General features: G+C 41.0%; 1 protein-coding gene across 16 annotated transcripts in view; it reads right to left on the reverse strand.

The window, feature by feature from the left end:
• EIF4G1 (eukaryotic translation initiation factor 4 gamma 1) overlaps nt 1-13,708 on the reverse strand; it is a 133,631-nt gene that overhangs the window by 50,076 nt on the left and 69,847 nt on the right. For 15 of the 16 annotated variants that reach the window (XM_039322553.1, XM_039322564.1, XM_039322562.1 and 12 more), the window contains 2 exons: nt 4,524-4,616; nt 3,557-3,623 (listed from right to left, as the gene is read on the reverse strand). In XM_039322553.1, coding sequence (XP_039178487.1) covers nt 3,557-3,623; nt 4,524-4,616 — 160 coding nt within the window. Of the gene's footprint in view, nt 1-3,556; nt 3,624-4,523; nt 4,617-6,098; nt 6,249-13,708 lie in introns of those variants that run through there. The other variant, XM_039322566.1, reaches the window with a different exon arrangement.

Here is a 13,708-nt window from a genome sequence, read left to right on the forward strand (position 1 = left end):
ATGTATTGGCCATGTAGTGCTTTGTCTTCCCATGCCTTTATTCTGTTCTTCATTTGGTCTTTCTTGTAGGCCAGTTTGGTCTCTCCAGTAGTTAGTAAGCCTTCCTGATATACTAATTTCAGTGCATCTTCATCATTGTTCTTCAGATATTCTTCCAAAGTCATTTTTTCTTCTTCAACCATCTGATGTACTTGTAGCATTCCACGCCCACCTATTTGCCTTGGTAGATAAAGTCTATCAATGTCACTGCGTGGATGAAGGGCGTGATTCATTGTCATTATTTTTCTGGTCTGCCTATCCATTGCTTTTAGTTCTGCTTGAGTCCAGTCCACTATTCCAGCTGTGTACCTAATGACTGGGATTGCCCAGGTGTTGATTGCCTTTATGGTATTTCCTCCATTGAGTTTGGATTTTAAGATCTTCTTCACTCTCTTGATGTATTCACCTCTAATCTTTTTCTTGACTTCAGTGTGCTTGATGTTGTCAGCTTGAAGGATACCCAAGTATTTGTAGTATTCTTCCTCGTCCAGACTCTTAATGTTATTTTCGTGGGGCATCTTGATTCCTTCAGTTTTCACTATTTTTCCTTGTTTGATAGTAAGTGTGGCACATTTGTCCAAGCCAAACTCCATTACAATATCTTGGCTATATATACGGACAGTGTTGAGCAGCGATTCTATTTCAGATGATGTTTTTCCATACAGCTTCAGATCATCCATGTAAAGGAGGTGGGATAGTCTGCAGATGTTTTTGATGTTTGATAACCATGTCCTGAGTTATTCAGTATTGTTGACAGAGGAAACAGTGCAATAACAAATAGTAATGGTGATAATGAATCTCCTTGAAATATTCCTCTCTTGATATTAACCTCTCCCAGCTCTCACCATTGATCTGCAACTGTGTCTTCCATTGTGCCATCGATCTTTGCACAAATTTTCTGATGTTTCTACTGACTCCTGTTATTTCTAGGCACTTTATTATCCAATCATGTGGCAGAGAGTCAAATGCCTTTTTGTAGTCAATCCATGCCACATTCAGGTTGGTCTTCCTTCTCTTGCAGTTTTCCAAGATCATTTTGTCTATTAGGAGTTGATCTTTTGTTCCTCTGCTATTGGGGCGGTTTCCTTTCTGCTCAGGTGGAAAGAGATTGTTTTCAACTAGATGCTGTTGTACTGCATCAGCTACCACACCAGTTAGTAATTTGAAAGTTGTTGGTAAGCAGGTAATTGGCCTGTAGTTACCTGGTGTTGCCCCTTTTGCTGGATTTTTCATTATTAGGTAGGTTTTCCCAGTTGTTAGCCACTTTTCAATTTCTCCTCCTTGTAGTACATTGTTGAACTGCTTGGCAATGAGTGGGTGTATAACAGTTAGATGTTTCAACCAAAACCCATGCAGTTCATCTTCACCTGGTGCTGACCAATTTTTGATTTTCTTTGCTCTTTTTTCTACCATTTTTGTTGTTATTACTAGTTCTTTCATTTCAACTTCTGTTTTATTTGCATCCACCTCTTTTAACCAAGCCGCATCCTTGTTGTATTTCTTTGGGTTATCCCATATCTGCTTCCAGAACTGCACTGTTTCTTCCTTGTCAGGTACTGACTGATTCCTTGCAGTTTCTCCATTGATGGATTGGTAGAAACGTTTCTGATTGGATTGAAATTGGAGGTTCTGCCTATAGTTTGCAATTCGAGCTTCATATCTACTGATTTTCCTGGCTATAGCTGTTATTTGTTGCTTTATTATTTCCAGTGCTTCCTTGATCTTCCTTGTTTCTAAGTGGTATTTCTTGATTAGGTATTCTTTGGTCTTCTTGTTCTTCAGCTTCTTTTCTTTCATCTGTTCTAGCTTGCTTGCATGTGATCTTAACTTGCTGATCTTATTTTCTAGTCTAACCTTCCATTTTTGTGGTGCACTGTTTGTTTGTTTTTCTTTTTGTTGATTTTACATCCCAGGTATTCTGTTATAACTGCAGCTGTGCTGTACATTAGTTGGTTTGTTTCTTGCAGTGAATTGGTGCTTATACTTGCTATTGCAGTATTTGCATCTTTTAATGCTTGTGCTAGCTGTTTCTTTGGAACAAGCTTCAATGCAGGCAGCCTTATTCTGTTGTTTTTGTGCTGTTCTAGATGCTCAGTTATTCTTTGTTTCAATTCTTTTATTTCTTTAGTTAGAGGGTTTTGTTCTTCCTGAGGAAGAGGTGCCTGGTTTCCAAATGAGAACAGTTGTATATCTCTGCTGGATTCCTTCACTGCCAACTCCCCCTGGTTTGCCTCTACATTCTGAATTACTTCTGGTAAGGCTTTGATTTCTTTGCCCTGGGTAAACCTTTGCAGTTCGTCCAATTCTGTTTCTGTGAATACTTTATTTCGTGTTATAAATCGGCGTTGATCTGCTAGTCTCTGTTCTGTTATTTCTGATTCTGGATGTTGTTCTTTCCAGAATTGGTGCATTCGTTTTAGATATCCTCTTCTTGTTGGACTTGATCTGTAGTAACAGATCATTATTTCTTTGTTTTCCATCACTGTGTATCTGCGACGGGTAAACACCTTTTCTTCCAGTAGTTCTGCAGCTGCTGGCCCTGGTTGCTCAGCCAACAGTCCTGAGTCCTGTAACCCATTTTTCACCAGATATCCAGGAACTCCAATATCTAGTGCGGACCTTGTTAACCCGGGCGACGTCCGAGCCGGTATGGCATTCTGAAATTTACGTCTCACCATATTTTTTATGGGAGAGACACTCTTTGTCTGACTCCTCTGATGAGACCTGTCCAGTATGGTTGAACCTCTGGCATAGCTCTCATCTTCCTCAGAGTACACAAGCCCCACAACCATGTTATTATTATTATTATTATTATTATCGATCATCGCACAGTCAGCCAGATGTTCAGACTGGATTTGGCATTTTGTCTACCTATCGAGTCCTTACCCAGGACCTGGGATAGGCAGATGTGGATGTTTGATGGTATTACAGATATCGTCGCAGGATGGAAGCAGTTCCTAGTAAGGCTGCCTTTTGCAACTGACTAATAGCGAATTATTATCAATCATCGCACAGTCAGCCAGATGTTCAGACTGGATTTGGCATTTTGTCTACCTATCGAGTACTTACCCAGGACCTGGGATAGGCAGATGTAGATGTTTGATGGTATTACAGATATCGTCGCAGGATGGAAGCAGTTCCTAATAAGGCCGCCTTTTGCAATTGACTAATAGCGAATTTGTCAATGCCAATTGTGTTCAAGTGGTGCTCCAGTTGTTTTGGGATTGCACCCAAGGAGCCTATGACTATTGGTACTACCCTTGCTTGCTTTTGCCACAGTCTTTCTATTTCTATTTGTAGGTCTTTGTATTTTGTTATCTTCTCCAGTTCTTTCTCTTCTATTCTGCTGTCTCCAGGCACTGCCACGTCCACTATCCAGACTTTTTTGTCTTTCTTATCGACAATATTATTATTATTATTATTATTATTATTATTATTATTATTATTATTATTATTATTATAAAGTGGGGCTGTCGATGCACTATCACACACACACCAACCAGTTCTGCCATCGTACCTTGGCGGACAATAACTGCTACGTGGGGTGTCTCCCCGTTGGCCTGTGGCTCTGAACTGCTTCCAGCCTGGGAAAACAGAGGGGGGAAAGAAGGATTAATAAGACCACGAAACAAATACAAATTTCTCTCTTTCTCTTTCTTATACACACCCAAACACACTCGGACAAAGCAGATGATTTATTCTATCGGTAGCTATATCAGATGTAGGTGAACCAAACTTCTAGGCCAGGGGTAGGCAACCTTGGCTCTTTTATAACTCATGGACTTCAACTCCCAGAATTCCTGAGCCAGCTTGGCTCAGCTTGGCAACCTCTCCCTTTCCCCTCAGCGTAGCTGGCTCAGGAATTCTGGGAGTTGAAGTCCACGAGTCATGAAGTGGCCTAGGCCTAGGCCAGAGGTAGGCAATCTTGGCTCTTTTATAACTCATGGACTTCAACTCCCAGAATTCCTGAGCCAGCTTGGCTCAGCTTGGCAACCTCTCCCTTTCCCCTCAGCGTAGCTGGCTCAGGAGTTCTGGGAGTTGAAGTCCACGAGTCATGAAGTGGCCTAGGCCTAGGCCAGAGGTAGGCAATCTTGGCTCTATTATGACTTGTGGACTTCAACTCCCAGAATTCCTGAGCCAGCATGGCTCAGCTTGGAAACCCCTCCCTTTCCCCTCAGCGTGCCTGGCTGAGGAATTCTGGGAGTTGAAGTCCACAAGTCATCAAAGAGCCAAGGTTGCCTACTTCTGATATAGGGTTTCCTGCTTGTTCAAGGGTTAGACTAGAAGACCTCCAAGACCCCTTCCAACTCTGTTATTTTGTTATTCTTCCTGCATCAAGGATGGATTCCTAGGGCTCACCAATAACGAACATTGGCTGTGACTTAATCCCGGAGCTTCTGTATTGTAAGCACCAGAAAAAAGCTATCCGCCAAAGCGGGACATATTTGGAAGAGGAATAGGATGGAGGAAACCAACAGCCTTACCTGTGGAGGAGTTGGGGTAGAAGAAGTCCTAGCTCCAGACATTATTTCCTCTGTGATATCTTTGCCACCCTGATTTGGATCACGTATTCGGATCTGCCGGACCAGAAGGGAGGGGGGGGAAACAGAGAAGACATGCTTTATACGCAGGGCAGACAAAGCTTGAAGATGTCATGGTTCCAACAGATGAAACTCTTCAAGAGTTTTTATTTTGAGTAGCATAATATTGGCACTGCATGATCGAAGTTCCCCTCCCCTGAGTACATAGTATCTAAGCACAATTCCCTCCTCCAATTAACAATCATAAATCGCATTCCCCAATTAGCTTGAAGCCCAGACTTCCTCTCCAGTTCTCCAACCCAGGATTCCTTATCAGCTCTGGTTACAATAACCTTGTTTCTCATGCTAGGTTTAGTGTTGTTATGTCTAGCTCAGTGGTTCTCAACCTGTGGGTCGGGACCCCATTTGGGGTCAAACGACCATTTCACGGGGGTCGCCAAACAAGGCTGTCCGCCATTTTTTTCCCCTTTTCTTTGGCCACGCCCCTGGCACCCGGTGATGCATAAGTGGTTGGGGATCACCACAACATGGGGAACTATATTATGGGGTCGCGGCATTAGAAAGGTTGAGAACCACTGGTCTAGCTGGACACTCTCGTTCACATCCCTCCTCCTAGCATCATCTAACTCTAAAAGCAAAAGGTAAAAGATGGCTACATTTCCTTCTGTTGGCAATGGAAAAACATCCAATGTTAGCAGCGTTGACAGAAGAGATGCATACAAGCATTTTAAGTCCAGAAGACTTAAAGTTGTCAAAGTTGCAGACCCCTGGGCTAGCCCAACCATTAGGATACAGACATCAACAATAGCCTTTAATGCAGGGGTCCCCGGCCCGTTAGTGGGCCTTGAGCCATTTGAAACCGGGCCATGGAAGTGGCAGACAAGCATGTCTGCACATCCCCACTTGTGCTAGCAGCAGGCAAATGTGTGCAAATGGAGCAATGCACGCTCATACCCTCGCCTGCTGCTCACCTGGAACCATCCCCTCTCCCCCCACGTCCAGCCAGTCCACAAAGCTGGACAGATTGGGGAACTCTGCCTTAATGGATCAAACCCCCAATTCTTTGGCTCAGCCTAGTTAATTCCAAGAACAGCCCTACAAAAATGACACACAGAAATATTAGCAGGGTGCCTGCGGATCCTTAGCAACTGTTATTTCAAGCTGCCACTCCTCAGGGATGTTGTTAAACTCTGTGGGTGTCACTGCTTGCAGATAGCCACTGAGATTCATATGCCGCTTCATAGTGCTTTTACAGAGTCAGCATATTTGCCTCCCCCAACAATCCGGGTCCTCATTTTACCGACCTCGGAAGGACGGAAGGCTGAGTCGGCCTTGAGCCGGTCAGGATCGAACTGCCAAACTGCAGGCAGCTGGCAGTCAACAGAAGTAGCCTGCAGTACCGCATTCTAACCACTGCGCCACCACGGCTCCTTTCTTGACGTCTAATGGACTTCTCTAATCCCACCTTACAGGCTACTCAACAACTTCAAAGAGGTTCTGGCCCGCCAGGTATCTTACAAGTAGCGACAATCTTAAAGGCGGAGATCCGAAAAGGGAACGGCCAGCTGCCCGCGGTCCGCGTCGAGACCAGCAGTCAACCAACGACAACTTGTCCTCAGCAAGGGCCTCACGCTACCCATGACAGGGGGCTAAGCTCCCGAAAGCCAGCTGCCATGTCTTTCAAAGCTTGGCACTTCTCCCGGGCTCGCTCGCCCTCCCTCCCGCCCTACCACAGGGCTGAGGCCAGGAGGAAGCACTTTCTTCCTCCTGGCCCTAAACGCCCAGGGTGGGTGGCTGCAGGAAGGAGGAAAGGGAAGAAAGCTCCTTAGCAGCCATCGATGAGGTCACAAGCAAGCTCTGTTGGGCAAACCTGGACACAGTAGCTGAGGGAGCAAATCAACACCTTCATTAGGGCTTAGGGGCCAGAAAGCAGAGTACTGAGGATAAAATGATTAAAAAGCTGTATCATTATTTGTTAGACCAGGCAATGTATGAAGAACGGGTAAAAGAAACCATGTTAACGTGGAGCAGGGATTTTGATCTCAACTTTGATCTGCATATCTGGCAAGAACTATGGGTACGAAAGAGGAAGCTTACTCTGGCCACCTCCTACAAAAAAAAAACCTCTACAAAATGTTCTAGAGATGGCATCTCCCACCCACAAGATTAGCTAAAATGGGTCCAAATCTTTCTTCCACGTCTTGGAAATGTAAATTGGCAAGAGGGACATATTACCACATGTGGTGGGAGTGCTCAAAAGCCCGTGACTTTTGGAACAAGGTTACAAAATGGCTGGAAGAAATACTAATGATAGAGGTAGAGCTAAAACCAGAACTTCCTACTAGGCGTAACTACGCAGAAATACGACAAAGGGATACTTTACTTGATGCTATATATTCTCACGGCTGCTAGATTGGTGTGTACACAAAACTGGAGGAATAAAGAAATTCCAACAGAAGAAGAGATTTTATATAAAATCCTGTCGTGTGCTGATATGGATAGGCTCACAATGGAAATGAAGGACAAGACAGAGTCAGATTACTTTGAAATCTGGGACAAATTCTATTGTTGGTGTGAATCAAGGAGAACTGTCCGGGTTTTAAGTTAGTGTTAAGATAGAGATATATAAAACTGTATGTTAGTATATAGAGAAACAAATTAGAGACTGTATTGTATAGAAAAATATGTATATACCAGTGGTTCTCAATCTTTTTAATGCCGCGACCCCCCAACCGGTCGTAAGTCGAGGACTACTCAACTGGTGCAGCACCGTTTGCAGAATGGGACTTTTGGCGGGCTCAGCAGGGCAGAGACAGCTTGGACAATTCCTATTGGCTTTTGAAAGCCAATAGAATTAGACTCTATTCAAGAGAGTCTATTCTATTGGCTTTCAAAAGCCAATAAATAAAAGGGAGTAGCACAGCTAAGGAAAAGGGGGAAAAAATGGCGGACTGCGTTGTTTGGCGACCCCCGTGAAATGGTCGTTCGACCCCAAATGGGGTCCCGACCCACAGGTTGAGAACCACTGGTATATATACAGTATAGAGATTAAGAATTATATGTATGATGAGGAACAAATTGTTAGGAATATACACACTGGAATGTTACGTTATGTCCATCTTTGTTTTAACTGTTTTATAAATAAAAAAACTTTTTTTTTAAAAAAAAGATATGTATAAGCAAAAAATGTATTGATAAATATGATAATAAAGTTTTCACAGCTGGATACAATTAGAAATTTACTAGCTTAAATATGATATAGCAAATGTTAAGGGAAACAGAAAATAAATATTTGATGATGTAACCTGAGATATGTACTAAAGATTTTGTTATGGAACTAATGATTAACCCAATCACCACGCTACCTTCCAAATACTTAAAATGTAAAACTGGAAAACCAATAAAATATTATAAAAAAAAATCAGCCCCTTATTAAATTTTTGACCGAGCCATCTCAGGAACTGCAAATGGAGTTCTGGGAATCACCTCTTCCATCAAATAAAATAGTGGGAATGAAATACAGTTTTGAAGAAATGACGGGAGCTAGCACAGATGGGAACATTTAACTGTTTTAAACAGAGAAAAGAATATATCTAGCTTTGTTTCTAGTTGGAAACCGCTTTTAGACTTTGGTGCTCAAAACAAGAAAAGAAAATGATATTGTAAAATGCTAGGTAGACACTGACTAGGCCAGGGGTAGGCAACCTTGGCTCTTTTATGACTCGTGGACTTCAACTCCCAGAATTCCTCAGCCAGCCACGCTGAGGGGAAAGGGAGAGGTTTCCAAGCTGAGCCATGATGGCTCAGGAATTCTGGGAGTTGAAGTCCACGAGTCATAAAAGAGCCAAGGTTGCCACTTCCGGTGGATTTTGCGCGCGCGATGGCGGCTACTTTGTAGCCGTCTTTCCTGGGTAAGTGTAAGAACCGCTATGAACAGCAGACACCAGCTGTTCAGCGGTTCAAAATCCCCCTCCCGGGCAAAGGGGGGGGGGGTAGAGAGTGTCCGAATAGTGGTAGAGCCTCTTTTGCACCCCCCAAGTTTTTTTGGGGGGGGGTGAAAGGAGTGCTCCCACGGAGTTCGGACTTGTCTCCGCTTCCCAGCTGTTTTTGTCCTCAGGGACAAAACGAGCCGCTGCAAACACCTCCGTGCTTAAAGAGAACTGGTGAGTTTTTTTTTTTATAAACGGACAGAGCTGAGTAGAGGATTTAGTTTTTGCTTTCTTTGATTTATTTGGATTTTAAGTTTTAAGACTTGCTTCTATTTTTATTCTCTCTTTTTATTTTATTTTTTTTTTTTTTCTTTGTTGAAAGGGAAAGTAAAATGGCGATCGGCAAATCTCTCGGTGTTTTTTTTTTTTTGAAGTTAGAATGCTGACCGGCAGGCTTTTTGGTGTTTCTTTTTCTTTCCTTTCCCTTTCCCTTTTTATTTTTTTATGATTGGAATGGTTGTTTTTGGTATCTCTAAGTATTTTTTTTTTGGAATGGACTTTTTCTATTTAATTATTATTATTATTATTATTTTTTTTTCTTCTCCCTTCTTTATATTGTAATGACTCTTTTTTGAAGGACTTTTTTCTGTTTAATTTTTTGCAATTTTTAAGAAGGAGTAAAGCTTTTTTTAATTCTTTTTCTCTTCCTTTTTTTTTTTTCCCCTTTTTTCTTTTTATTATAATGACCTTCTTTGGAGGGAGTTATGATTTTTGAAGGAATTTTTATAATTTTTTAAGAAGGGCTAAAGGTTTTTCTTTAAGATGGCTCCAAAGCGTCCAGGGATTTCTACAGCTTCTAAATCAACAGTTTCACCCTCTTCTGGGGGTCAGCTAATAACTATGAAGGATTTGCAAAACATGATGGGAGATGTTATAATTCAAATTAGGGCAGAAATGAAAAAGATTTTAGAGGAAAATAATAAGATCTTGAGACAAGATTTTGTTTTGGCTTTAGAAGGAGTTGCTTCTGTTCTTGAAAAGGTGAACTCCCATGTGGAAGAGGTAGCTGAAAAAGTGGACATAATGGAGGGGAAAATTGAAAGTATGGAAAAAGAAATGGAAAATGAGATTCTTATGCTTCAATATGGACAAATGGAATATGCCTTAAGAATCAGAGGCCTGGAAGAGTCTTTGCAAGAAGATTTGAAAGAAATGGTTGCAAAGGACTTTGCATTGATTTTGAATAAAGAAAAAGAGGGAATACTTAGTGAAATTGAAAAATTATTTAGGGTTAACTCTGTGGTGGCAGCACAGAAGAATCTGCCAAGAGATGTGGTAATTTACTTTGGTAAAAGATCCTTACGCAATCAAATTGTGCAAGCCTATTATAAGAAGAGATTTCAAATTGCTTCACAAGATGTCATAATTTTTAAGGAGATCCCATCTAAAATTTTAAGAAGAAGAAAGGAGTTTGCTTTTCTAGTAAATGAACTTAAAAAGAGAAAAATTCTATTCAGATGGGATATTCCGACTGGAATGGTGGTGAACTACCTGGGGACATGTCATAGACTTAATACTGTTTCTCAAGCAAAAGATTTTTATACTTCGGTCCTGGGGGTATGTGCATCGCCATCTATTAGGTCTCAACAAGTCCAGATTGAGGAGCAGAAGACAACTTGTGTAGCACATAACTCCAAAGAAAAGCAGCAACAGAAGAAGGTTAAGGAAGTTTCATATTCAGCGGTCTCTGAATCTCTGGGAGATGTTGGACTTACAAAGTCTTTGGAGCAATCTTCAAGGGTAGCTCTGGGAGAAGTTAGACCTACAAAGTCTTTGGAGCAATCTTCAAGGGTGGAATTGCTGCCTGAAATCGAAATTGGGAAATTTCAGCTTGAGGGGCACCAACAAGAGAGGAACGGGCAGAGGATAACTTGTACAACTTACAACTGTGAAGATCAACACAAGGAGGAATTCACTGAGGAAGTTTTACAGGTATCGGTCCCTGAGACTTGTGCAACATATAAATGTAAAGAAAAAGTAACATATAAATGTAAAGAGAAAGACCAACAGAAGAAGGAGGTTGAGGAAGTTTCACAGGTACTGATTCCTGAGCTGGTGGGTCAACCAGGACTTACAAACTCTTTGGAGCGATCTTCAAGGGCAGAATTCCACGCATTTTTTTCGATGCTTGCGGGCAAGAGAGACCAATATGGATTGTGCTTATAGTAGATGCAACTGGCTATTAGACAGAAGATTATGGATATTGAATGAAAATTTTAGATAAGAAGTTTGTGTTCATAGTGGGTGCAACTGGTTATTGGACAGAAAATTATGGACATTGAATGAGAACTTTAGACAAGAAGTTTACTATTGAGATTGTGGGAGAAGTAAAACTTATATCGTTTTTGGAATATGTCTTATGTAATGTCTAAATATGTGTTTTGGGATAATAATATATTTCAGTTTTAAGTTTTAAACCTTTAATGATAATATTGTTTAAACCTGTGTTTTGAAGGGATTATAATTTGTTTATTTCAGTGAGGGGATTCTAATAAATTTGTGTTTCAAAGGGAGTATAATTTGTTTAAGTTTCAAGTAATGCTTTAATTTGGTTTTTAAATATTATTATTAATATTTCTAAGAGAAAATAATTTGCTTAATTAAATGTCTAGATTTGTTTAGGAAAGAAAGTAATGCTTAAATCTGTGTTTTTGGAGAAAGTTTATATAGAATGATGATTGTATTTAGATTTGTTTAGGATTTAAATGTGTTTCAAGCTTTTAAATATTATTATTAATATTTTTAAGAGAAAATAATTTGTTTAACTAAATGTGTCTAGATTTGTTTAGGATTTTTAAGTTTTTTTTTTTTTTTTTTTGGATAGGTGAGAAGATGATGAAGATTGAAGGAAATATGTATTTACTTTAAGTTTTCTAAGAGTATTTATTTTTAATGGTACAACAAAGGTTTATATGTTTATCTTTTTGTATTAGGATAAAGAAAGAGGGAGAAATTAGATTTTACATTATAGCTATAGATATTCAAAGAAAGTAATGTTTAAATTTGCGTTTTTGGAGGGAGTTTATATAGAATGATGATTGTATTTAAATTTGTTTAGGTTTTAAAAGTGTTTTAAGTTTTTTTCTCAATTAAGCCTGTACTCAGCTCTGGGAAGTCTAGGGGAGGGTTTGGGAGGTTGGGGAGGAGGGGGGTGAGGTAGTGTTGGGGGGGGTATGGGAAGGGGATTTGTTTTTGTAAAAATTTAAAAATTTTCAATAAAAAAAAAAAAAAAAGAGCCAAGGTTGCCTACCCCTGGACTAGGCAAATGATATGCATGACAGAAAGTCAAACACAGGGTTTGTAGTATTGTTTGCTGGCAACGTAATTGGATGGAAATCCAGAAAACAACCTTCAGGAGCTCTGTCAACAGCTGAAGCTGAATCTATAGCATTGTCTGAAGCATGTTCTGAATTAACTCGGTATGTCCAATTACTCAGAGATGTACATATTAATGTGAAAGAAGCTGTGCCGATGTTTGAGGACAATGTTGCACGTATAAAGATGGCAACGGTGAAGCAACCATGTAGACATAAAATATTGTAACGTCAGGGAGGCTGTAAAGGATAAACTGATGAAGTTACAGCATTGTCCCACTGACAACAATATAGCCGATATGTTGACTAAGCCTTTAAATGCAGGCAAGCATCAAGAGTGTGTAAAAGCATTTGGGTTAACAGCTGTGTAGCTTTAAATGGGAGGAGTGTCAAGATAATGATTTAAAAGCTAACCAGTTTATCTAATGTAATATGGAATGTTGGAAATGGCTCAGCAGGGTCTGTGTCTCTTTAAGAGCCTTTGTATGAAAGCGCAGGCTCCACTGATGTGCTTTCTCTTCTGTTTCCTGCTGTAACTTGCTCTGTTGGAGCCTGTTGTATTAACATATGTATCTATATTGTTCCTGGTGTATGACATTGTAGATAGTGTAAGATAAACCACCATTTTATTTCTTTTCAACCAGTGGTACGGGTACCACCTGTGGTACATTGGCATCTGGAAGGTGGTACGCGACCATCCTAGAAAAGTGATAGTGGGGGAGGGGAATGAGCTGAACTGGTGGCAGCACCGCACAACCCTGAGCGAGAGATGGCTGGAGCTGCAGGGCTGTCAGGGCTCAGCGGAAGTGCCAGGATCAGCGCCAGGCTCCAGCTGGAGCTCGGCGCTGATCCTGGTGCTTCTGCTGAGCCCTGAAGAAGCACCAATCAGCTGGAAAGCAGCTCTGATCCTGGTGCTTCTACTGAGCCCAGAAGGAGCGCTGATCAGCTGGAATGTTGCAGCATCTCCGGGATCTTGTGATTTACATTCAGATGCTTGGCAACTGATTCATATTTATGACAGTCACAGTGTCCTAGGGTCATGTGAAGTGACCAAAACCTGCTGCAACCACCCAGCAGACGGGGGGAATAAAAACCAAACATCCCCCACCCCACCCCCGCTGCCAATCCTCAACAGAAATGCTCACAACAATGAAAACCTTGAAAAGAAGGAAGAGCACCGCTGGGTGGGCAGGCAGGTGTCTTATTCAACTGTGGTTTGGGGGGCACGTTTTTCAGTGCCATTGTGACTTCGAACAGTCACTAAGTGAACTGTTGTAAGTTGAGGACTACCTGTACTTTATCACTTTTTTCCTTTTTTTTTAATCATCACTTTTTTGACACCTTGCTAGGCGACTGGTGGTACTCGGATATTGCCATTTCCTAAAAGTGGACGATGGGTGAAAAGGTTGAAAAGCCCTGCTATAGACCACTGTTTACTGTGTTTACTCCTGGGTTACCTCGCACAACAAGACTGTGCACGTTCTGACAGACTTTAAGTTTTTTCAAACAGAATAGAATACTTTATTTGGCCAAGTGTGATTAGACATACAAGGAATTTGTCTCTGGTGCAGAAGCTCTCAGTGTACATGCAAAGCAACACACTAATAACAATCGTCATCATAATACCAATAAGAGCCACAGTAAAGAAGGTAAAGATAATAATAATACTTAGTTTGCTGATAAAGAAATCACAAGTATTTACTAAATATGTAAACATAAAAAGTTGAGGCTGTAATTCTATTTTGTTTTACTGGACTGAAAAAAGCTGGAAGTCAATGCTTTTTTCCTCTTTCCTACTTACCCTACAGCTCCCTTCCCTATCTTT

The sequence above is a fragment of the Crotalus tigris genome, unplaced genomic scaffold (genome assembly GCF_016545835.1).
Source record: "Crotalus tigris isolate CLP2741 ecotype Arizona unplaced genomic scaffold, ASM1654583v1 scf7180000024116.2146003, whole genome shotgun sequence".
Taxonomy (NCBI): domain Eukaryota; kingdom Metazoa; phylum Chordata; class Lepidosauria; order Squamata; family Viperidae; genus Crotalus; species Crotalus tigris.